A 25,664-nucleotide genomic window follows, 5' to 3' on the forward strand; every position below is an offset into this window, starting at 1 on the left:
AACTGCTTCTCACCTGAGGAGGCTGCAAACTGATACTCTGACTAATTCATCACCTGACACCTGAGATGATAGATAGATAGAGAGATAGATAGATAGATAGATAGATAGATAGATAGATAGATAGATAGATAGATAGATAGAATGTACTTTTCTTTTCTTTTTTTTACCCATTTTCATATGAAGATTTGGAATTTGAGTAATTTTTTTAAATTAAATTTTGCTAGTTTGACCTAGAATACTTCTTCCATTACCTAGAAATCAATAATATTTACATATAAACATATAAACTATGAATGAAGTTATAAATATATAACATATAAATGAACTTTTTTGTGTTTTTGGTGAAGTAGGAGACATCCTGTGTCCAGCAGTTCAACTTTTGAAATGAACAACAATAAATTATTATTCAATGTAGAGTATTTTTCATGTGTCTAATGTCTGCACAGAATATTTAAGAATTTTCTCCAGGTCAGTCTGAGTTAACCCAGATGATAACCAGGGTTATTCTTTCATGTTTCCTGCTAAAAAAAAAGATTTTAAAGAATGAAAGAAAACACAGAAGCAGCTTGAAACTGATGAAATGTTACACACATTTAATCTGGAAATGATGAGTTTTCACGTATGGTCAAAATAACAGATGTGATTTTCATTGGAACTGGCAAATGATGTCGCCACAAACTGAGCAAATACCAACAAAAACAACACACACACACACACACACACACACACACACACACACACAGCATATAGATTACACAGTGACCAACACCTCTGGTTCACAGGAAGCAGTGGACATAAAGGATGACTAACAGATTTAAAAATAACAGCAACTCAAACCATAAAATCAACTGCATTAAAACTGGCTTCGTCATGAGCCGATCGCAGCAATGACATTTAAACATTGTTCGTCTGTATGTTTCAATACTTTGTGTGTAACGACAGGAAGTCACAGCGGCAACGTAAAAACACGTGACGCACAACGATCGGGATGGAATGAATCATAGAACAAATTTCATCTGTTGAACACGACACACAGATACAGCATCGATACACATGAATATATTGCATAAAGTTAGAGTTCTCTTTTGTCAAGTATTACTACAGTTGTGTTTCCACCGAGGGGAAGAGAAATGGCTTTTTTTTTTTTTTTTTTTTTTTTTTTTTAGGTATAATCATCATCATCTGTAAGATCATCCAACAAAAACCCCCAACAAGAGGTTTGATTTACCTCACACACTCGCAGAGGAATGTTTCCAAACAGGGTTATACACACACACACACACACTAACAAACACACAGTGAAGGGCTTGTATACATGTACAACACCTGTATTCTGACACAGGACGAAAACACTGTACATCTCACTTAGTGTTTGAGACATGCAGGCTGTGGTGTGGAGCTGCTCTACCCTCCTTCCTTCTGCTCTTTTTTCCCACAACAGGAACTTAACGACACGTAACTTCTCCGCTCTGCAGCTGAAAAACGTCAGCGCAGCTCAGGAGCTGATAGTAAATCCAAGGTCTAGAAACCCATGAGGGAAGGAATGCAAGTGCAATTATTGAAGGGGAGCTCCTACGGTGGCCCCGAGAGCTCAAAACACTGCAACTTAAAACAAACGCGCAGCGAGCTCAGAAAAACATCTTCATCAATCTGACAAACACATTCGCTGCAAATTCACACAACACGACGTTAGTGTTGAACAACATCGAGCAACAAGTCTCAGCCAGGTTCAATCGCTTTTCAGTGTCTCCTGGAAACTCGTCCGTTGTGTTGTGTGAATGTGCAGCGCATGTGTTTGTCAGATGGATGAGGAAGTTTTTCTGAACTTGCAGCACGTTTGTGTATTTGCATGTGTTTTCTTTAGTCGCGGTGCGCTGAGCTCTCGGCGGCCGCAGGAAGCTCAGAAACAGGCCGGCAGTAAAAAGCACAGGCGACTGCGCTGGTGGGAGCAGATTCAGAAAGTCCTGTTTGGAATAAAAGATTCATTTAAAGATTTAAAAAGTTGTATAAAGCCTGTAGTGTGTCCAGAGGGAGCTGCGAGAATCTGACTACAAATTTTGAAAGGTAAAAAAATCTGGAGGTGTGGAGTTAGAAAGAAGTGTTCTTACCAGACCTCTGCAGCCTGCTCCTGCTACTTAGCATAACTCTCCCTACTCCACTGTAGTCTGTCCCACACCTGCACTCGCCTGCCAAACATATGACACTACATTACAGCATTTGAATTTTTTCCTGGTGTCTCTCCTCGGTTTGTAAAACGCAGCGGAAACACAAGGCGGGAACCTGCGGCATTAAAAGCCTCACCGGTTCTTTTGGAGGCTCAAGTTACGGGTTGCTAAGTTCCTGGAGTTCCTGTTTAAGAGATGTGACCTAAAAGCTGAGACGAGGAAGTTGTGACACGACTGACTTTGAAGATAAACATCAAAGTTTAAAGTTTTTAAAATCTTCTGATAATTATGCTCTTCACATGTAATTCTACAAGTTGCACATAAATCACAGACAAAACAGCCGTGATCTTGATGTGTGATTCTACAGTAAATACTACAGCATCATTACCTTTGATTCTCTAAATACCTTTCTACATTTCTAAGCACTACTATTGGATTAAATGCTGATTGATTCCTGCATTGATCTTTGATCTATTTGACAACACTGGTTTGTCTTCTACTAAATCAAAACTACTGGAATTTCATTTATCAGTTGATTAAACTGCACATTGTTTTAATCTCTGTATAAAAGTGGCAATAGACGACTTTTTTTATTTGAATTTATCCTTATGAAGTAAACGTACAGAATAATGACACCATCTGCTTTTTTCCTATAAGCCTCAATTTCATCATGTAATTCAGCTTTTGTAGAAAAAATGAAGAAGAAAAGATCGAGGAAAGTTCATTTGCCACTGCGCAACCAAAACAGGAAGAGGATAACAGTGCGTTTGTTCTGCCCCGTTAGCTACTGGAAGCTTTATCCAGGTATAGGAAACAGTGGACGGTGAGAAAAGGAGCAAAGAAGACGAAGAGGGAGCTTGACACTGAACCTTGGACTGACTCGGACGTGCTGGGACTGATATGTTCCTGTCCACTGGTCCACCGGGCTTTGTCCCGCTCCCTGTAGCCAATCCGACTATAAAGAGAAAGCTCCAGGATTTAAGAAATTGGCAGCACTGAGATCTGGGATTATTCCTTTTTCGAGAGATTCCTTTTAGAGATACCGGCGGCCATGTTGCTAACGCTACCGCTAGCAACCAGAAACAAACTATTAATTGTGCGTCTGATAATCTAAACAAACAACACACTTCCTGGTTGTGCGCAGTGGTGAAACGAACGATGTTCTGCTTCGTGACAGCAGCGTCAACATTAACGCTACATGGGGAAAAGTTGTCTATTGCCACTTGATCATAGGCAGGTGACATTAATGAAATACTATAAAGTGCATAAAAGTGGAGGACAGCATAGTAACAAAATGATAACAATGATTTTAACAGCTGCTTTGACAAACACTATAAATATGGCTCCTGTTATGGCCGTCTTCCTCTAGTGTGACAGTTTAGTTCATGTTTGCTGAGTAACAAATAACAGCATCAAGAAGAAAATACTTAAAGGGTGATTCAAATACCTCTTTTGGTTAAAGTCATAACATTGTTCTTTACTCTCAAGTCAAACAAAGAACTACTTTAAAACTCAGATGTACATTATAAAATCTGACAACTTACAGTAAAATTGGAGAACACGGATCAAAGTGCCACATTATTGTCTGTCTCGCAGGGAGCAGATTGATAAACAGATCAGCCCGGGGCCCTCCGTAAAAGGTGCATCCGCCACCGTATTAAAATCACCTAAAAAGGAGGTTTGCATTGCTTGTGTAGAGACGTGTGTGTTGGACGTGCAGCAGATCCTCAGTAAGGGATTTGGTTCTGGTAATACTGCAGCATGTCGTACGTTTTGCTCCTGTAGAAAACAAGTCGGTTAAAATCTGTGAGTGAGAACCTCATGTCTACGTACGTCACAACGGCGTTTATAACGTTATAATAGCTCATAACCGTGTTGGTGTTTCTGCATGATGTTAGTGTCGCGTTACATGTTTCTCACCTGCTACTGAGGAAACAGCTTTGGATGATTTTGATGATGAACGCTGCTGCTTCTTTCTCACTCATTTGTGGATTAAACCGTCCTCTGATTAAAAAACAAAAAATAACACATTAATATTTAAAGTTGCAGTGATTTTCCGGCCACTTGGGGGCAGTGGTACAAGTTTGTTTTTTTTTTGGTGGTGAACATTTTAGCAAACAGTCGTTTTTTTACACCCACAGCAGAGAACGAGACGGAGCAGGACTATTGTTTATTTTCAGTCATGTTTCTGGCCACTCAGAAAAATATCCGTCTCTTTAGCCGCTAAATGCTCCGCAGCGTTCACCAGCTAGTTGCTAACCTTTGTTAGCACCTGTTTGGTGCTGCGCAGGAAGTGCTCAGGGGTTTTATAGTGAAAAACATCTGCAGGTTGAAAATGGCGGTAAGTAAAGTTCAGGTCTGTAAAACCAAAACAATGAGCTGAAAGATGTTAAACTGCTCGGAGCTGTGTTGGTTACTGGTAGTTTTTCCATCCATTGTTGAAAAACACCTTAAAATTCCCACAAATAAAAGCAGATTTGAGCGTAGAACTATGATATTAGTTGCCACATACAGAAGCTTAAGCTAACAGACTTTTCTGGTGCTTCTCAGATTTTGAGCACTTGTCCCTATTCACTGAATGGTTACGGTGCGTACCATATAACTTAAACACCCCGGTTCAATTCCCGCCAAGGCCCCTTGTTGAACGTCATACCCCTCCTCCATTTCTTTCTGTTTTTCCACCATCAGCTGTTCTATAAAAGTGAAAATGCCACGTTGCTGACACACAGATTTCCTCCTGCATGAACTTACTTGAGGAGTTTAATGGTTTGTCCTCTGAAGCATGGCAGTCCAGTGTCCAGCATGAGGGTCACTAGGGAAACCACTGCATCCATGTAGGGTCTGTTTGAGCAGGAAGAAGTGAACAGTCAAAACAAATGAGGGACGACAAGGTTAAACGATATAAAACTGTTTCCTTTGACTTTAATCTTCAAAACTCAACGTCTTCGGACTCTTTACCCCGACAACAGAGTTCTGGTTTCTTACCGCACAGCCAGGTATCCTCTGACGCACATCTCCATGAACCATTTGAAAGGGGTGGCCTCCATCTTTCCTCCCATGATCATCACCATCTCATCCGTCAGCTTGATGTCCGGCTCCCAGCCAAGGTTCCCGCCGGGAGAGCTCTCAAACATGAAGCCAAAGTCTGGAGGAAGCAAGAGGGAGACATGTAAACACACACAATCGCCACTGCTGGGTGTCACACCTCCTCACTGAGCTGCTGACGGATATGAGTCTATAGCACGCTGTACCGATGTGGATGAGGTGGCCCTTGCTGTCCAGCATGATGTTGCCGTTGTGTCTGTCTTTAATCTGCAGCAGGAACAGCAGGAGGCTGTAGGCGGCCATGCTGCGGATGAAGTTATACCGAGCCTGCAGAAAGAAAGGAGACGACACGATCGACTGAAACTCTGCTGCTGCTGTTTATAAGTGACTGGATATTTAACAGTTATAACAACATGTAAGAACATGCAGCAGCCAGGTTTTGTTTCATGCCAACACAGTTTTATAGATCTTTTGCTGAATCAGTTCTTCTCTCCTCGTCAAACGGAAAAGCTGCTGCTCTCTGGTTCTCTGTTTTGACTCCCATGAATAAAAAGTAAGACGTATAAAAACAGAATTTCATGATTTATAATTCTTAATTAGGCTTTACATTTTAAACTTTTTATTACTCACTTCTATTTGTATTTATAAAATGTTTTTATGCGCTTTGTGTTTTATTCTGTGCTTTGACACTTTCCAGCGGATCCTCAGACAATCATAAATAAAAGGGCGACAGCCGGTGGATAAAAACTCTGCACCTTCTGGAAGGCGAGGGTGGATTCGTCGCCGTACTGGTTGCGGAAGTAATCGTACATCCCGAAGTCCGTCTGTCTGCCGAGCTGGTCTCGGGACTTACAGTCTGGGATGCACTCAATCACGCCGCACTGAGGAGAAGAAGATCAGTTCATGAAAACCTGATTATCAGAACAACGTTTAGTTTTTACCTCATTGTCAAAGTTTTACCAGTGTAATTGTTCAGATATGGGGACACAACAAACAAACCACATGAGCGATCAGACTCATGTTTAATCCATTTATTGAAAGAAATTTACACCCAAACTGTCCATGTGAATGTCCTCTATTACTGAGGCATTTTGGGTGCCCCCTCCTACCCTGATGTAAGTGTCTCCATGTCCCTTTATCTCAACAATAGAGCTGGTAAATAAAAAGTAGAGGTGTGTTTTAATGAGTCTTACCCCGGGTGCAGTGGCCACCACTCTGTATGGGAAGACGAACAGATCCAGGCCGACCAGCTGGAAGATATTCTTAAAAAGCCCAATGATCTGCAGAGCGAGCATATCCTGGAGGGAGGAGGGAAACGCAGGAGGGTCAGATATTTAATTACCCCTCCTCACTGACACGTTCCAGTAAATGTGAGGAAGGTTAGGGATACCTGTCTGCAGTCATCTCCCACTTTAAAGATGGCGGCCTGCCAGCAAACCCTGCGTGATCCGTCCGGATTCTCCTCTCCGTCCTCCAGAGAGTCTGAGGGGCAGCGGAGACCCTCCCTCTCCAGTTCGCTCACGCCGCAGCGTTTCACCTTGAACTTGGCCAGGTAGGGCGCCTTGGCGGCACTGTGACGACAGGACACACACACACCCGTGAGGTGGAGGACACAGGGTGTGAAACAGACATGAAGCATGAGCTCAAATCTGAAGTTACCTCTGCATGGGCGTTCCAGATTTGTAGTCAATGTCCAGCACGATAGCTTCAGGGTTACTCGGCAGGTAACAGCCTGCAGAAACACGCCAGAGCATTTTTAGTTTCACAGCAGCAAATATTCACGTGTTCAGACTTAAATACCTTCAGTGTTTTTACACACAAGAGAAAATCAGACAGAGGAAAAAAAACAACCACTCTCCGTATGGAACAACTTTTTGAATCTGTGAAGGGAAAATATCTTTTATATCTCGACACAGATCATTTGTTTAAGTAATGTGAGTAACTGAAAGAAGAACTGAACTGATAAAGGGAATTTTCTGGAAATAATAATAAAGAGTTTGGGCTCAGTAACAGGTTTTCTTGTAGCAGCCAGATGTTAATTAACAGAACCTAAGAGAACATGTTGTTGTCTTTATTAGTCACATAATCTGCTTAAGTTTTCTGCTTTTTCTTTGTCCCTTTTTCTTCTTTCTATTTTGAAAAAGACTCGACCTGTAGCTCAGTTACAGGTTGCTTCTTTATAATCATTCATCCAGACCTGAGGTGGAACAGCGCGTTACCTGGCTGGACTTTGATATCTGACAGAGCTTTGAGACAGGCTCTTTTTCTCTCCTCTCCCTTTGGAACCGGCCTGAAAAACAGAAAAACACATCAGGGCTTTAAATCGCAGTCAAACGTCTCATCTTCCTTTTAGAGAGACACTCGCAAAGTGACCGTACTTGATGATGGCGGACACGTTGGTGATCTTGTTGAAGAAGTCGAACTCCCTCTGGTAGAAGTCTTTGGCCGGACCCGACAGAGAGCCTGTGATCTCCTCCACCATCTGCTCCAGCAGCTCCCCGATGTCCGCTAACGAGGAACCAGCAAGTGTGATTACATCCACTTAATATGATTTAATTAGGCCTGATAAGCGTTTTCCCATCAGGCAGAATAATCTAATTACACACTAACAGGAAAATATATCAGAGAATAACAAGAAATACGCAGCTGTTAGCCAGATGAGTGATTAATGCACACGTGGAATGACTGAATGAATAATTAATGCATCGATCTGCAATCTTACATTTCAATAACAACAAATATAAATAATTACTGTCGAATGAGTACAAAATCTTTGGGGTGTAAAATATATAATGGCATTAATACTGAACTGTTTGATGCTTGTTATTTTGCATCAGGGAGTGTGAAATGATCTTTTACAGCGTGCTGACGCCAGACTTTTACTGTTTTCAGTGAAAAAAGACAAAACTTTTACTGTAATGAAGGAATTTCAAGGTTAAACTCGAGCCTTTACGGTTCTGTGGATCGTGTTAATAAGACGTAGACACGCCTCTATTGGACCACAGCTGCATCCTTACACCAGGAGCTCTGCCATCAGCCGGCCTTCGCTCTGACGTCCAGTCTCTACTCACGGTCTTTGTGGTGTCCCTCCTCGTCCATGAAAATGTTGGTCTTCATGTTCCAGATGAACTGGTGGGCGAGGAGCTGAGACTTCTGCGCCGCCCACAGGATGTACTCTCTCACGTAACCCATCTGAGCAGGACAGAGAGACGGAGTCCGTCACCACTGCGACTTTACTTCATAAATGACGATTAAACTATTATCACAAGAGTTCCTATTCCTGCAGTAGATCTTACAGCTTATCACAAATTACAGCAAGCTATTTTCTTTCAGCCTGTGAAAGCTGAGCTCTTAATGTTTACCTTATCGTAACGGAGAGCCTGTACAATTTGAGGAATGTAGAACAAGATGGCATCCTACGAGAGAAAGAACATGATTAATATAAAAAGTTTCTGCAGCACAAAAGGAAAAAAGACAAACTTCCACCTGTGTGTGACTCACCGGAGGAAAGGAGCGCAGCACCTTCACCCCGTACTGAGCAGTGAGAGGATGAGGAGGGTACATGCTGCTGAAGTAGGACAGACCGGTGGGCGGGTCGGCCGGGGCCCAGCACAGGATGTGGCTGAGCTCAGGGGAGTCGGCGTCGATGGTGTGCCACGTCACCAGGAACTGGTGGAACAGTAAAATAAAACTTTTGTTTATTCACAGGTTTCCAACGTTTAACAGCCAAGCCTCACCAGAAGAAAGTGATTTTTACCTTGACGGCCTCGGGCACATCGCTGACTGCTCCGGGGTCCAGCCTCACCAGCCTGGTCACCTCAGCGACGATGGCGTCATTCTTAAACCTGGAGAACAAACAAGTAAAGAATCAACAACATTAGACATTTTTTTTGCCATTAAACGCACCATATGGAGTTTTCTTACAACAAATAAAAGCTGTGTTTACATTCAGTTAAAGTGGCAACAGAAAGCCAAAGAAAAACCGTAACTCCAGAAGAAAGAAAATCACATTTACATTTGTAATTACGCAAAATAGTAAAACGTGTATAAAGAGGAAAGGAGCTGCAGTTTTTGAATGCTAACGAATTATTCATTGTTTAGCTTTAGATCACAAAGGTTTCAGCTTCTACTATCAAGTTCTGAAGATAGTCATTTATCTTCCTCTCCCAGGCAGCAACAGCAGCTTCCGGTCACAGCAACAAAACCCCCCCGAGTGTAATGAAGTGAAAAGTTTTATTGTTGTTGAATTCAGTTCTCATTGTGCATCTGTGTTACTTCTTCTTTCCTCATGTTACATATAGAGAGAGAGAGAGAGAGAGAGAGAGAGAGAGAGAGAGAGAGAGAGGGTGAAAACCTTGTGGGTAGCTGCATGGCCAGGTACGGTGCGATGCTCCAGGCCAGGTTGACGTTGTCCTTCCACTGTTTCTCGGTGAGACTGATGTATTTGGATCTCCAGTTGGCGATGCTGGTCTCCACTGACTGCTCTGTGGCGATGGCCAGCTCCTGGGTGGACAGCGGGTTGTACCACGTGGTCAGCCGTTCGATCTCGCTGGCCTGGAAAGACACAGAGAGAGAGAGAGAGAGAGAGAGAGAGAGAGAGAGAGAGAGAGAGGAGAATGGTGACGATCAGGCGTCGGGAGTCGGATTCAGAACCAGACGACGACGTTCTCAGAAACTCACCAGTAAGGCCAGCAGCAGAGTCCTGCGCTTCATGTAGTATTTGTGAAGCTGCGTCCCTCTGTTGCTCTTCTTGGACGTGCCTACGTGGAGAAGAGGTAAAAGAAAGTTAAAACAACTGTCAGCTGAAGTTTTAAGACACAAAAGTTATGTGCCGGAAACCCACGTCAAATAAAAATTTGCTAATTTGTTCAATAGCTCCAGACAAATATCGCAGCTTTAACTGAACCTTTGAGTTGAGATCGTTTACAGTGACTTTAAAAGTAAAACCATCCGAGCCCAGCTGCAAGCTGAGCGTCGTGTTGTTGTTATTTGTGAAGTTTCCAGGTTCAACTTTCCAAAATCAAATTAAGAATCGTCTGTATTGAGAAAAAGCTGGACCTGATTTCTTGGACGTGGTGGACATGCCACTGGACAGCGGGTAGGTGTTGATCCATCCCTGGCTGCTCTGCTGGGAGCGAGAGCTGGAGTCCATGTTGCTCCTGAGGTCAGCAGCGTTCATCACTGACAGACTGTTCAAGGACGGGTCCTGATTATCTGTCCACATACAAATACATTCAGTACACACAAACAATCTCTCTCTCTCTCTTCCTCTCTCTCTCTCTCAGTAATTGTATTCTCTATCACACATTTCAACTTGCACAACTTGTCTCAGTCAAAAATCTGCATTTTGTTTCACATGGTAAATTCGAACACAGGTCAAGTTTCTTTCACAGGATCAATATCATGACTTGTCAACAGTGAAAAACATGTGATCGATGATGAGGGAGTGTCTGGAGAGCGAGATGAGCTGTTTCAGTTAGTCCTCTGCTGCTGTGATGGTCATGCATTTGCAGGGAAATCCAGTGTGGGATTTACATGTAGGTAGAAGTTGCCTTGAACCACTGATACTGGGTCAGATATTATTTTCTCTTGTTAATGCGCAGGTGGGCGGAGGGAGGGGGGGCAGGAGTCGATTAATCTGATCCAGGATCTGCGGTTAGAGGACTCGTCTACCTGAAGCAGTTCGATGTGTATGAGAATGAGACCATGTCTTTTCTCTGGGACGTCGGGAATGAGGAGGAGAGGATTTTCTGGGGTGGAAGAAAAAACATTTTTCACTTTGTAGTTTCTTCTTTTGAAACCAAATTGATCAGTCGAGGAGAGGGGCAGACAGGTGGGCTGACATGATGAATAATCATGCATCTTAACGCTGGCTGACAAATTTGCGCTTTTCCTCACAGCTGCTAAACATTAAAAAGGTAAAAAAAAAAAACAGGTTGTTTGTGGTAGAAAAAACGAGCAAAATGCTTGAAAGAGTAAAAGAAAGAGGAAGAGATAAGTGTAAAAGTGAGAGAAAAGAAAGTGAGTGACCGAGAGAAGAAGGCAGAAAAACATAAAGGGAATCTAGATCGATATGACAGGTAGACGCCAGGATCTATCAGCAGCGCGGCGAGATTGAAAAACGTCAAATTTGTCAGGCGTAAAAGCATGCCCCTGCTGCGGTGCAGTCCGAGCTCCACCGCTTTAGGCTTACTTAAGATAGATATCGGAGAAGTGCTGGACACGATAAGCGATCCGAATATCCCGGCAGAGAGCGTGCTCGGGGCTGGGGTAGTACCAAGCTCACCGGGTGGGACCAAGTGGCACGCTGCCAGGTACTTCTTGTCGGACAGGATGCTGGCGTAGAAACGGATGATGATGCTGATGTCCTCGCGGAGACGCTTGTCACCTTGGGTGGGAAACTTTGGAGAGACGCTGCAGAGACAGAAAATGGAGAGTTTAGATTGTTGTTTATATCATCTCTTTGTGTAGTTCACATTTCTCTGTGAGACATTAAAGGTTTGAACTGAAAAGATTCAGACTGTCGAAGTCTGTCTCCAAAATGTCGACTATTTATGATCTAAGAAGAACGATATTAGTCTTTCTGATAATCCAGTGGATTTTTAAATTGTTCATTAAGACTCAGAAAAAACCATTTTTTCACTGGACAGCAACAAGATATTTAACTGGTGCAAATAAATTTACTGGTAATTCTGGTGAATATTTAATCACTTTATATATGAGGGTTTCCTGCTCTGATTTCTACTGTTGTGAATTCATTCTCTTTAGGTTTGGATGTTGTTTGGACGATATAAGCGATATGAAGACGTCATCCTCGGACATTCGTCTGTATTTTCAGACATTTTAAAGACTAAAATATTTGTGGCCTCGCTGTAAAAAAATAGCACACAAATGAATGACATGCATGTCGCACCGTAATGAGTGTGTGTGTGTGTGTGTGTGTGTGTGTGTGTGTGTGAGCACCTGAAGTAATCAAAGGCTGTGGAGTAGATCTTCTCTCGGAGCACGTTCCTCACAGTCGCATTGGTGACGACGTCAGAGTGGAGCAGAGCCAGACCCAGAGTCAGCAGCCTGGAGACAGAGGAACACACTCATTACAAACACACAGTCATTCAACCTTTTATTATTAGATTCACAAAACTGACATCAACTCTGCGTACCTGAAACGAGGTCCTATAGCAGCTACGTGGCGGTTGAGGCTACTATTAGCCCCGCCCACGTTGAGAGACAGCGAGCGCTGAAGTAAACTGCAAAAGATCTCCACTTGATCGGCGCTGGAGTACTTGGCGATCTCAAACCTCTGGACTAGAAACTGGAGGAGAGGAGGCAGATAAAAGAGGCGGTTAGTGACAGCGGAGAAGGCGGTTACAACCCCCGGCAGCGTAACGTGCGTCTGACCTCGATCCATATGTGGTGAGGGGTAACATCTGGAGGGCAGGGGATGGGCTGACTTTCCTCCGATGCCGCCAGAGGATCGGCCTCCACCTGAGCGTCCGAGAACAACCCCATCTTCAGCTCCACGGTCATCTGCCACGCCCCCGCCATCTCCCGCATGAACTAGGAACAGCCAGACAGACGGTACGTTTACAACACAAATGCAAGAAGAAGAATTTAACAAAAGTAATCTATAACTACGTACCGGTACTTCAACTCCAACACGTGCTGCCAGCAACCACTCCCAGCATGCAATGGCTGTTTCCATGCCGTGCTCTGTGAACATCTTGAGAGGAGACCAGCAGAGGTGGTGCAGCAGCTGAGGATCACAGTCTAAGGAGGATGGCAGCAGTCACACGACAAGTTCGCAGCCTGAATTTGGTCTAAGATATAATCATGTTTTATCAACAGTAAGAGTCAAACCTTTGCTGCTGATGAGCAAAGCCGCCAGTTTGAACATGGCCTCGGTGAAGGCCTCGGGCTGCGCCGAGTCCAAAGCTTCTCCCATCTGCTTGATCATCAGCCGGCTCAGATCGGACTGTCCTCGGACGGCCTGGGCGAAGTGGATCATTCCTGAAACCTGCAGACAAAAGACCCGAGACATGAGCAGCAGAAAATTATATTTATTTTCTATCAAGCTTAGAGTTAATGTCCACAGCAGCTGTTCTTCAGCAGCCACACTTCTCATTTCGTTCATTTACTAGTAGTTTACTGACAGTTTTCATTTCACAAACATTTATTAAATATAAATATAAATACAGTATTTATGTTTACTTTGAGAAAACTATGTAAAAGAGAAAAACTGATTTGAATTCTGCTGTGTGAAAGAGAGGGCGAGGGTAACCACGGTAACCGCTATGATCAGGTGGTTTTACCTCTCCGGCGTATCTGTTCCTGAGGTTGAGGGAGGCCATGAAGTTGGAGTAGTCCTTCTTCACACAGGCCGGCCTCTCAGTCAGCTGAGTGGACTAAAGGTGAACAGGAAGAAGTAAAATGAAGCGTAAGAATAATGACAACAGATAGAAAATGGTATCTTCTATGTATTCTGGCTCTATATCGCAACCTCTTCGGCAAATAACTCCCATAATGCTCTGCTCATGAACCGTCTCAGATTTCTTTCGGCTTCAACATAAATACATGAAACAAAATAAAATCTCAGTCTATCGCTGCCGACAAACGACATCAACAGGTTTTAGTGGATGAAAACTCAGTTGGTGTCTCACCCCCAGAGTCGTGCTCTGTCTGTTGTAACCGGCGAAGTGCAGGATGCTCTCTGTGGCCATGGCGAGGCCCGTGTGCTGGGAGAGACCCGACACCCAGATCTGATGTTTGTTCAGATACTCCTGGAAAAACATCGCATGACGTACGGCGAGTTAAAACCACATTAAAGCCGCCACCGTGTTTATTTATCATCTGAGCTCCACATGTGAAGGTTTGGTGCTAAATGTTACCTGCAGGTGGGATTTGGTGACGGACGGAGCCCACTTCATCGCCTCTTTCAGAATCTCCCCGCAGCGAGCAGCGAAATCCTTCACAATGCTCTGCAATTAAAGACAGGATAAATACTGTACATGTGAAACAAGCACTTTTCTCACATTTATTTTCACGCTCTGATATCTGAGGTCTGTGAGAAACAACATTACCTCTCTGGCTTCATATGTATCCGGGACTGTGATCCTGTACGGCGTGTCTGGGATGTCGTAGTAAGGTTGATCTTTATGAATGTCCTGCAATGCAACACAAACGTCACTATTAATGTCATGGTACACACATGTAAAGACAGGATGAAAGAAAGGTGTTACAGTTTTGAATAATGCAGTTTCTCAAACTTTTTCCGACCCAAAGACGAACTAACTCCCCGACACATCCCCTAAACCAATAGGCCAAACTCCTTCAGTCGTGCTGTGGGTCACCTGGGCCGGAGGTTTTCTGTTTGGGGCGTTTTAATACCTTCATTGGACAGGAGTAGATCGAGAGTAGGAGAAAGACTGCAGCATAAAGAGAGAGTCAAACCTGTAGTATCATGTAGTGTGCGCCCTAACCGCTCTGGTATTGGGGTCGTCCCTGACCTGGCGCAGAGTTTCAATTATCGACGACCCCTGCACCTCACACACTGCTCAACAGCAGGTGGTGCTATTTGTGTAGCATCGACGGATAAACACTGGTCGGATGTCATCAAACGCACCGTTATGTCGAAGGTTTCATTTGATTTTCTTTTAAAAATCGACCCGGTCTTGAACCATCTGTCTGTGATTGTGTCTGTTGTCCGTGTTTGATAGTTAACAGGCTGATAACTGGTGACGTTTAGCACAGTCCCAGTGCAGGCTAACCGTTAGCTTCATCCACGTTTCCTTTCTAATGTCACGCTGATCATTGTTGAGGTAAATCACAAAACGTAAACTGTAGTCCAACAACACTGCAAATAAAGTCTGATTGAATATTGAAAACAACACATGTACAATACTCACTACTGGGCTTTGTGGTCACTTGAGAAACACTGAATTTAAAAACATGATATTTTAACTAATTTCCTGTTTGAGGAAGGCTGGGACAGTGTGAATGACGAAGACTTACTGCGCTGAGCGAGAGGGACAGCGTCTGCAGGATGTCCAACATGGTCTTCAGCACACGGCCGCTCCACAACAAATGGGGGAAGCTGAGGAGCGAGAGAAACACTGATGTTGACTTCACTGGGTATGAACCTGCATTTTAAAGAGTATATAAATGAGAGTTAATGAGTTAATGAATAACTCTCACGTTTCAGCCAAGCCGGACAAGTATTTGTCAGCCACTCTGCGGATCCTCTTGTGGATGTGGTTGAAGTTGACCAGGAGGAACTGAGCGTGGCGTTCCAGCTCCTCCTCGTGGCCTTTGGTTTTTGGCTGAAAATATGACATTTAATTAGGATACGCCGGGTAATGAAACACAGGGTCAGACGTGTGCCGAGTTCTTCTCAAGTGGAAACATCTCTCTTACTTTTTCAGCCATCATCTGCAGGAAGACCTCGAAGACCTTGTCACTGACGGCGATCACACACTGCATCATGCCTGGAGGGAATTGACTCAACATTAATCCAACAGCATTTGTTTTGTTTTTGTCTTTTAGAAAAGGTTCACATCTTTATTGTTTTCTTCAGCTCACCAGATTTATCTTTCTGTATTGCTCTGTCTTCAAAGTATCGAAACATGACCTGGAAGCGATCAGAGTCCAGAGAACGCAGCATCCTGACAGAAACACGACAGAATAAAGGTTAGAATCACCGAACGCAGTCGAGCACATGAAGCGATGTGTGCATCATCATGTCGGCTTACCTCATGTACTCCAGTCTGTAAACGGACAGCAGATACGTGGACATGGCGAAGTCCAGCTTGTTGATGAGAGCGGCCACTTCAGGAGGAGGATCCAGCAGGTTGATGATGGTGCTGCGCAGGTCATTCAGCTCCGCCTAAAGTTCAGCAATCAACCATAAACCAGTGTCAGAACATGTATCGTGTGTGTGTGTGTTTGTGCATGCAGGTGAGTGTGTTCTCGTACCGGGGTGACAGTGTCGTTCTTCAGTGCAGAGTTGTACTGCAGCTCTGAGCGTAAAGGTTCTCCACTGGGAAACGTAAGCAGCGGTGATTTGGTGGCAATCTCACAGACTCCTTCGTACCACTCCTCCGGCCACAGACCTGAGGACGTCAACAGCGACAGATCGTGATGTTACGACCGAGTATGACGCGTTTGAATTTTCAGAAGCGGGGGTGGGGGGTGTGGGAGGGGGGGTGCAGTGGAAACAGAAAGGGACAGATTATCAGCGAGCAAGCTCTTTCTACCTGAACCCTCCACTGCAAATCCCATGACGACAGAGTAGAGCCAGAAGTCCCTGAAGAGCTTCTGCAGACGTGGCTTCGCTTCCTTAATTGGTGGCAACCTCCTAGTCAGCTAACAGCAGAAGAAGAAGAAGAAGAGAGAGAACAGATCTCAGTGGATAAAACCTTAACTAACATTTGTACATCTTCATTTATATTTCTTATATTTGCCTTCACTGGCCCAAACAAAAAGACACGTTAACAGACTAAATCTTGTTATTTATGTAGGTAAAGCCAAACTGAAAATGTCGTGAACATCCAAACTAATTACCACTGCAATAACTGGAATGAGGACACCGAGGTTTCCAGCACTGCTCGAAGCCTGGAGAGACAAAGGAGAGAGAGGCAGAGCTGAGTTAGACCTCTACTGACACATTCAGGCCATCGGTCGCATTTCTCAGTTTGTTTTAATCTTTTTCTACATGAAGAAAACACATAAAATGACTTTAAACCTATAAAAAACATTCTTCAGTAAACCCTCAGCATAGGAAAGCGTGAGCTCTAAGAAGTCAGTGTACGGTAATCTCTTATTAAGTGATTTGCTGATTGAATGGATCTTAACAAGAAAGCAGGAGGTTGATGAAGAAAAAGGTTGAAAATACAGAAAGCTACAAGATATTATATCTGGAATGTGCACTTGCATGTATTAGTTTGGTTGATGTTTCTCTGCACTGCGGCAAAAGTAAAACCAGGACAAACTTTTTACTGGACTACATTGCTGTGGTTCTTTCTGCAGCACCCACATGTCCCAACAGTGCAGCTGCATCACTACTGTATCTATAGTAACTATGTGCATGTGTGTGTGTGTGTGTGTGTATGTGTGTGTGTGTCTCATACCTTCAGAGCTGGACCTTTGTCTGAGGCTCTCTCACTGGCTCTCTTCCCCTCTAAGCCCAGCTGAACAAAAAGCTCCAGCAGATTGACCAGCAGCTCGTCGACCATCTGCTCGGCCTGAACGTTCGCTGCTATGTTGCCCAGAGCGTTTATCACAGCCAAGGAGCAGTGTCTGTACGGAGAGGAGGGAACGTTCACTTACTCAATGTTCAGGACACAACTGGGAATGACGCTCGTCTGTGAGCAGGAACACGCTCTCACACTTTTCTCATGTAGTCAACAACTCTAGAAGAAGGCGGTGCTCACCTGTATCCATGGTCCTTGTAGTCTTTGGTAGAGTACACCATGGAGCTGGCCTTGACACTGATCTGCTGGAACAGATTCCACACCTCCTGGTAGATGTATTGCTGAGGTGAAAGAAAAAAGAAAAACTACAATCACCGCCTCGTGGTTATTTCCGCCGACAATCAGCCAAGTTGCAGGAAATATGGTCAAAATCCTGAGTTATAGCGTTGAATAACAGCAGGAAGTGTTTTTGCAGAACATTATGATGTCAAAGTGAAGTTGACCTCTGGCCTTTTGGATATAACATGTCATCACAGACATTTGAGCTAAATTGTGATTGAATTTGTGATTTATGGCCAAAAACGTGATTTGTGAGGTCACAGTGACCTTGACCTTTGACCACCAAATTCTAATAAGTTGATCCTATAGTCCAACTCAATGTTTGTGCCAAATCCTAAGAAGTTCCCTCAAGGCGTCACAAGAATGGGACGGACAACAGAAAACATAAAGCCTCAAAAACAAGTGATTAAATGAACTGACACAGTTTTAATGAACAATAAAGAAGTTAAATAAAAACTCACATTGCCTGTGATGACCATGCAGCCCAGCTGGTCTATGATGAGGACATCGAGCTGGGAGGGAGGCTGACAGAACTTCTGCTGCAGGATCTGGAGGATGGGCTCCATCACTCTGGGGGTGTCCCGCAAGGCCACAGAAATGTGACCCAAAGCTCTGATGGTGTGGTCAGGGATCAGGTGGGCATCCCTTTTTGGGGGAGAGAGGGGAGAGTGTAAATACTCCCTCAAAAATGAAAACTTTTCATTCTCCTCAGACTCGGTGTGACAGGAAGCTGGACTCACTTGTCATTTTCCTGATAGATGTAGAGACGGTTGGAGAGACTGGCGAGAAAAGCCTCCACGATGACGTTATCCATAGTCAGTCCTGCTTTCAGGCACCTGAGGGCAGACAGAGAGGCTGGAGTTATGGCTGTGTTGATACTAGCGTGTGCGTATGCTGCACAGGTGTGTCGGCGGCTGCGTTCACCTGCAGATGTTGTCTATGGAGATGTCCCGCAGCTGCTCGTACATGGAGGGCTGGCTCTTCTTGCTAGAATTGGTGCTGAGCGTTGACTGGGAGTGTTCGTTCGTCACGTGGATCTTTATCTCACCACCACCTTGGAAAATAATTCATTTGTAAGAAAATGTGGAAGTGGAATAAAATAAAATAAAAGACTGGAGTTGAGTGTTGTGCTGTTACCTGGAGTGTTCTGGCTGTGGTATTTGTACAGCTTCACCAAAACAGGAGAGGGCACCACCAAGAAGTCTCTCAGTGACATGGTGACGGAATGAGCCACCACAGGGAAGCGCTCACACAAACGACCCAAACCCTGGACACAAACACAGACTTTGTGAGTCCCCCGTGAAATGCAAGTGTCTTCGCCAGTTTCAGACCGACACAGTTGTCAATTTCCCGCCCAGCGTTCACATTGCTCAAATAGCAAATACACTTGCACCCGTCTGTGCGCCCTTAGAATGAGGTGTGGACAGGCACATTGTTGGTGCATTGCTATCTTGAGGCAGTGGCGAGTGGTTGACCAGCAGAAACCTGGTCTGAGGTGAGTGTCGCAGGTTTTTCTCTGTTAGTTTAAGGAGCATTATCAAGAGAGTAATATGTGCCCACACAGGCGGAGCCCATCGTGCCTGTTATGTACGTGCCACAGTGTTTCCCACTCATCACATCAGACTAAATGTGTCCACCACAGATTCATAATGAACCGAAAATGTGATTACACTTATAATAAAAAATAAAAGACGTCTAATGATTTGTGTTGTTGCAGTCTGCAGTGCATTGATTCTCAGCTCTTCCTTTCCCCTCAGGTTGCACACAGCTGCTGTGTGCGTATGTGTGTGTGTGTGTGTGTGTGTGTGTGTGTGTGTGTGTGTGTGTGTGTGTGTGTTTATCAGGACTGGACTCACTGGTCAGTCACAATATTTAATCAACACACCACAAATAGAATCTAACTCTGTGTGAAACAGAGAAAGCTGCAGAGACACCTGGCTTTTAAAGGGAATAGGAGCTGGCACTGTGATTTGTTTATAGCATGTTACGCCCAAAACACTCCCAGGGATAATTAAGAAACTTCCTTTGAACCATGTGCCTGGAGCAGCAACTGATTTTTCTGTCGTTAAAATAGCAGAAGTGATATGGACACGCCCTAAATGCCACACGCTTTAGACTGCGTGCTTTGGACTGTGAAAATAGAGTCCTTAGTCTTGTTTCTCCATCGTACAGGTAATGAATAACACTGACAGATTCATTTGAAAAAAGTGGCAGCCTACATTTCTACCCATTAAACAAATGACTACTAGTTAGCCAAGAGATTGTTGCAACCCTGGCCTGATTAACAGAAACTCAAAGAGAGCTCTACTACTCTTTATCTGTGCTGTCAGTTTTCAGTTCAGCCACACATGTGATCATATAACTTTAATTTTTTTAGGTAGCTCTTAAAAGTGAAGCTGGCAACACGAGCAGCAAACTGTTACCTGTAAGCAGCAGATGAGGAGGGGCATGTGAGCGATGATGACTTTGCTGGACGTCTTCGACTGCAGCTTCTCTGACAGTTTGGTGCAAAGGTTTTCAGCTCCTGGTGAAAACATTTTTTGGGGGAGAAAACAGAGAGACTTTGCAGAGATGACTCCTAACACGCATCACTTCCTGTCTGAATGAACCACAGGCTCACCCTGCTCCTCGGTGACAGCCCACACCATGAGGTCCACACAGGCAGCGTTGGCCTGGCAGCGCAGCTTGAGCGGGCTCAGCTCGCTCTGGAGGTACTCCACGTCGTGCAGGATCCTCTGCAGCTCCGACTGGCTGCTGCTGAACTGCTCCAGCACAAAGTCGTGAACCTCCTTCACGTAGTCCGTCTGCAGGTCTGGTGAACGCAGAAAATACATTGTTATTTCTTTACTGGCTTTAAAATTTCGGAATAATAATAATAATAATAATAAAGAGAAACTGGATTCTTTACCTTTCAAATTGTACAGGGTGTCTCTCAGCATTTTGAATATGGCTACATACAGAGGGTCACTGAAGGTTTTGTAGTACAGATGAAATCCAGGATTCAGCTGCCGATGATGAAACAAACTATTAATGAACCAGATGTGTAAAAAAAAAAAAGAACAGAGAAACATCTGCAGTGATTTCAGAGTAATACCTCGATAAGTTCTGCCAAGGCGTCATCCAGTGATTTCAAAAACGTCTCAGACACAAATTGTTCAACCTATCAAGAGAAAGAGGTAAATGTTTTTTCATGCATGTTCTTTCCATACACGCTAACTACATGTATGTGTTTGGATGTATTTATTGTGTCGCTGTGGTTACGGCTGACCATGTGGAGGAGCTGTCTGAGCATATCCAGAGGGACGTGAAACTCTCCAGAGCTGCTCCCGGTGAAAAGAGGCGAGACAGAGAAGCTGGAGCTGATGGTGGAGAAGTAGTAGTCAGGGTCCACTGCGCTGCCGTCGGGGAGGTATGAGCCTGAAGGGGGGAGAGCGTGTTCTTCAGCAAGTCGTTAATGTTTCCTGAAAGGCCAACGGGCTCAGCTGCTCCTGCTAATGCACTTACCTTCAAAGTACTGTGCAGAGGGATCAGCAGGCAAGCTGGGGGTCAGGCCTCCTCTCTCTGGACTGGCCTAAAAACAAAAGGAAAAACGTGGAAACATGTGGCTCTGCTTCCTCCGCTTCACCACAGGTCATTATGTTTGTCATCTTGTGCTGTTTAACTATTAATACCTGTTGTGACACGCTGGACACGGAGGAGCCTTTGCGTCTCAGAGTGTCTCCCTGAAACACCGAGAGCAAAGAGCTCGGCAGGATGGAACGGAAGTCGTTGAAGGACCTCCGGCGGGAGGCGTCGCTGTCGTCGCCTGAAGGCAGCACAGGAGCGACCGGTCGAGGGAACAGCTTGGACAGAAGAGACTCGTCGGTGTTGCTGTATCGGCCAAACGCTCGGGCGACGCCGAGCAGCGTGGGAACAGTGTACCTGCACAGGTATTCTGCAGGGAGAAACACAGAAAGTAGAATATATCTAAACCAATAACAGCTGAGAAACATACAGAGGAAGATTTAGTGTTTGTTATGTTGGTACCTTTATCGTGAGCCTCTGGATCCTTGCAGATATCTTGCAGCACCTGCATAATGTCCATGACCGCCTCCAGGATCTGTCAATGTTAGATCATCACATAAACATGCACATATCACCACCCACATCAGCAAGATACTGGAACATGGACAAGAGCAGGTGGATGACTTCTTCCAGGATATACAGAAAGTCACATAAACATCTGAGATACTCAATAAATGTCATTCATTATTAATCCGTCTGGCTTTGAATCCATCACAAAGGTGAAGTTGTTTTAATGACGTTATGTGTGATAGGAAAAGACGGATCCTGTCCACCACAAACTCCTTCACATCCCAAAATAAAAATATTCTCACAGTTACACATGTAATGCTGGAGAGGAAAAGCAGGGATACAGGTCATACATACAGACATAATTAAGACCGTCTGTGCAGCTGCTGTTCAGCGCTAACTCTTAAAATTCTCATGTCGCAATTCTTATCAAACCTTTTGTCTCCTACAAGAAATAAACACAGGTCCCGCTCTGCGATTCTATCTGGAACATCTGTTGTATATTCATTTAGTTGTCATCAACCACAGAGCAGTGTTTCTGTTAACAGAGGAAACCTTTTCAATAAGACTGATAAAATGAAAAAGGGAAAAGTTGTAATGTGCGGTGATGGATTCAGCTCAGGCCTGGTTCATCACAAACGAGCCTAATATCTAACTCGATCACACAGTGATGCAAACACACACCTGTCCTCGTAAGGTCTCATCACGCTGAGCGACATCTGAGAGCAGCGTTACGAGACAAAAGCTGAAGTTCTCCGCAACAGGAAGGGCTTCTGCAAGACAGGAAGTTCACCTAACGTCATTGAACTGCACGATCAATGATATTAAAACACATTGCTGCACAGCTGAGGATTATACATTTAATATCATCACAGGTGTATCTTTACCTCTACATTTGCGTTCTGAGCTTTCTTCAATCCACTGAACTTTAGGAATCCCTTTAAGCAACCCGAGAAGGTAAGGGACGATAGCATCTTTGTGCTGCAACACAAGCGGAGGGTTACCAAAGAAATAACCAGCCTCAGAAATAAAAGTACCACAAAGTGAAGAGGTGAGCAGGTATGATGTTTACCTGCAGGTTTGACTCTACTAGGAAAATGCCCAGTGCAATGACAGCATCTCTCCTCCTCTCATCCAGCTGGAAGACTCCTCTGAAGTCCACAGGGCACATGCATTGTAGCTTCTGGACCTGTGGGAGGACGACACGTGGTTCACAACTCAGATGTGCTGAAAGCTTTATCTTTAATGCCTCTATTTAGATAATACGATCTGTTTCAGTGGTACAGAATTTACCTGCCCACTGGGATTAAAAAGACTCATCATTCATGTCTACTTCCATTAGCAATAATGATTTTGTTGGCCTAAATGGGCTTCAGGAATCGAGCCAAAATCCTGCCTCTGGCATTAATTAGCCTAATGCTAAAGGGCCAGACGTGAGCTCAGAGAGGGATTAACAACCATTTAAAAAGAGAGAGTGAGACCACAGTCCCTACATGTTTTATCTGAGATTCTTTTAATAATGCAGGATGATGATAATTATGCAGGATAAGGGGCCATGAAGGACATTTTCTGACCTATTCTGATCACAGTGGAAAAGTATCAACACTCAATTTCAAATGATCACGTCAAACACCGTTATGTTTCTCCGTACCAAAACAGTAATAAAATACAATAGTTTTCCCTCTTCAAAAGTACAATCAGCTGGCACTTTAACAATGTCTCTCAGAGGTTCTGGGCAACTATAATAGGTATTTCCTCTATTTTCTTACAATTACAAAGACAAAACAATCAAGGAATTAATCTGGAAAATAACCAGCAGAGTAATCGATAATGAGAATTATCGTTAGCTGCAGTCTCATGTAGGTCAAAGAGATGGCTGACGCTATATTTAATGTGTGCTCATACCAACCTTAGACGAAACATGAACTAACGAGACTGGTCACTTAATCTTACAGGTTCCACAAACTGACAAATGCCATTTACACATGAATGCAATGTGCTGCCTGCTCATTGCATTATTGCTATCACAGCACTTTCATCATACGACAAACTTCCTGTTTAACATTTCCCCATTTTCAATCTCAGTGGGTGTCTTCTCTGGTCAGTTCAACTTTTGATTGCACTTCAGAGGTTTTTCAGAAGATAAAACTTCCCTCATTTCTCTAAATTATGATGGTGATACAGAGTTTAACCTTCCCTTTGTCATGGCCAGATTAATTAATGACTTTGTAGTTCCCAGCAAACACAGTGCACACAGCACAGTACAGACGGCAGCTTTATTCCACACTATGCCTGGCCCAAAGGTTTTCTGTATGTAACTTAGTTTGTGATCATTTAATGAGAAACAGCTTTATTTAGTAAAATGCACCAGTGTGAGAATAATATCAACAAAAAATAATAAAGGTGTTAGAACTAGATTTTGACACAGGGCTACAATATTACATAATAATGCAGGGCACAGTTAATGTTTTACTTTAGTTTAATTACAAAAAAAGCAACTAGCACACAGTGATCATGGGATTTATGAGTCCCCAGGCAGCAAAATATTCCCATTATAGCTGCAACAGTTACTTTATTTATCAATTAGTTAATCGATAGAAAACAATATTGATAATGGATTAACTGTTTGATTATCTTTTTGAAGCACAAATGCCAAACATGATCTTGCTCCAGCCTCTAAGAATCTTTAAGATCAAATGATAAATTGATGCATCAAGGAAATAATTGATTAGACCAAGAAAGGCAGCGCATTCTAGCACTTACACTGTATTACTAAACTGTGGCATTTTTGCTTGAAATAAAAATGGATTAATAGATTAACAAATCATTTGAGATTAATTTTCTGTTGATCAACTAATGGACTAAGTGTTGCAGCTCTATAATATAGTGTTGGGTGGCTGAGAATTGAATGACAGAGGACTGTAGCACCTCTTTGTCATAATAAATAATAACACATAATGAAGATTTGAGTTTTCCAGCTTGTGTTAATATGAAAATGAACAGACAACAACAAAGTTTGCATTAGCCACTGTTCCCTACGCCGTCCCGTCTGAATGACAGTCAAAGAGCTAACAAGAGAGAAAAACACAATCATTTCAAAGGGGAAATGTAGAAATGATGTGGCGGCTTTTCTTCCTTTAAAGTCTTTAACGTTAACCTAGGGGAAGATTAAGTACAGGTTCAAAACAGCTAACGTTAGCCGACGTTAGCAAAGCTTCGAAGTCAGATACAGATCTCTGTTGGCGCGAGTTCGCTGTTAAATCACAAAATGAAAACGTCAATCAAAACACGGACACGACAAACGACATGTTTACTGTGTTTTCGGATGTGTAACAGAGATCCCACGGGAAGAAAAGCGAAGTTACAGACGGGCCTCGGTGTCTCGGACAGTTTGACAGGTATTAGCTCGTTACCGCCGTTAGCCGTTAGCCGTGTAACTGTAACGTTACCTTTTCTAACGGTGCCTGCCGGTGAGCCGCCAACGACCGAGCCAAAGACAGGACGGTGTTGAAGTAAAATCCTCTGTTTCCTTCTCCATTGACAGACATGTTTTTAAAGATGCCCTAATGCTGCTGTACAAACACAGACATCTTTCATTCGTCCTGAGGAGGAGTCCGGTCCGCACTGACAACTACGGCAAGCGCAGAGTCCCAAAGGCGCGAAGCAAGGTCACGACGCAAAAATGCTAAAAACAGCAAATACTATAATCAGAATAAATGAGGCCAGTGTCCATTTTATGAAATTTCAAACTTTCATCAGTATTTAGCATTATAAATATAGTAAATTGAATAAATGTTAATCATTCCCAAGTATTTATACATTTCCCATAGATAAAATTAACTAATACATGTATATTTAT

General features: G+C 43.6%; 1 protein-coding gene across 2 annotated transcripts; it reads right to left on the reverse strand.

Annotated features, from left to right (window-relative positions):
- Positions 1-576: 576 nt before the first annotated feature.
- On the reverse strand, positions 577-25,435 carry pi4kaa (phosphatidylinositol 4-kinase, catalytic, alpha a). Of its 2 annotated transcripts, none has more exons than XM_023421192.2 (54): positions 25,255-25,435; positions 22,878-22,994; positions 22,693-22,786; positions 22,490-22,578; positions 21,761-21,833; positions 21,406-21,668; positions 21,239-21,305; positions 21,003-21,151; positions 20,829-20,894; positions 20,643-20,739; positions 20,355-20,546; positions 20,158-20,258; positions 18,872-19,001; positions 18,659-18,788; positions 18,475-18,570; positions 18,196-18,379; positions 17,636-17,736; positions 17,333-17,501; positions 16,767-16,817; positions 16,460-16,568; positions 16,179-16,315; positions 15,956-16,089; positions 15,786-15,868; positions 15,621-15,691; positions 15,402-15,526; positions 15,219-15,300; positions 14,288-14,371; positions 14,096-14,185; positions 13,868-13,987; positions 13,520-13,612; positions 13,068-13,224; positions 12,850-12,977; positions 12,609-12,767; positions 12,371-12,522; positions 12,174-12,281; positions 11,497-11,624; positions 10,269-10,424; positions 9,891-9,970; positions 9,565-9,764; positions 8,968-9,055; positions 8,712-8,879; positions 8,573-8,626; positions 8,282-8,402; positions 7,589-7,718; positions 7,430-7,500; positions 6,870-6,942; positions 6,601-6,781; positions 6,404-6,508; positions 5,966-6,091; positions 5,417-5,537; positions 5,151-5,310; positions 4,917-5,006; positions 4,086-4,169; positions 577-3,944 (listed from the first exon to the last, which is right to left on the reverse strand). In XM_023421192.2, the coding sequence occupies exons 1-54, from the start codon at positions 25,351-25,353 to the stop codon at positions 3,893-3,895; spliced, it is 6,288 nt and encodes a 2,095-aa protein (XP_023276960.1). In that variant the 5' UTR covers positions 25,354-25,435; the 3' UTR covers positions 577-3,892. The 2 variants fall into 2 exon arrangements, with proteins under 2 accessions (XP_023276960.1, XP_023276959.1); XM_023421191.2 differs by having other exon boundaries at positions 11,404-11,624.
- Between the last annotated feature and the right edge of the window lie 229 nt (positions 25,436-25,664).

The sequence above is a fragment of the Seriola lalandi genome, unplaced genomic scaffold, assembly GCF_002814215.2.
Source record: "Seriola lalandi dorsalis isolate HSWRI2012SDOR001 ecotype SW California unplaced genomic scaffold, Sedor1 jcf7180002054666, whole genome shotgun sequence".
Taxonomy (NCBI): Eukaryota; Metazoa; Chordata; class Actinopteri; order Carangiformes; family Carangidae; genus Seriola; species Seriola lalandi.

Bases quoted from the DNA above. Each gene is read 5' to 3' on its own strand.
- pi4kaa (XM_023421191.2), bottom strand. From the start codon at position 25,353: ATGTCTGTCAATGGAGAAGGAAACAGAGGATTTTACTTCAACACCGTC. The intron at 21,669-21,760 runs GTACCAACATAA...TTCTCCCTGCAG, and splicing joins TCCAGAGGCTCACGATAAAG to AATACCTGTGCAGGTACACT. The intron at 4,170-4,916 runs GTAAGTTCATGC...TTTTTTAATCAG, and splicing joins CAAACCATTAAACTCCTCAA to AGGACGGTTTAATCCACAAA.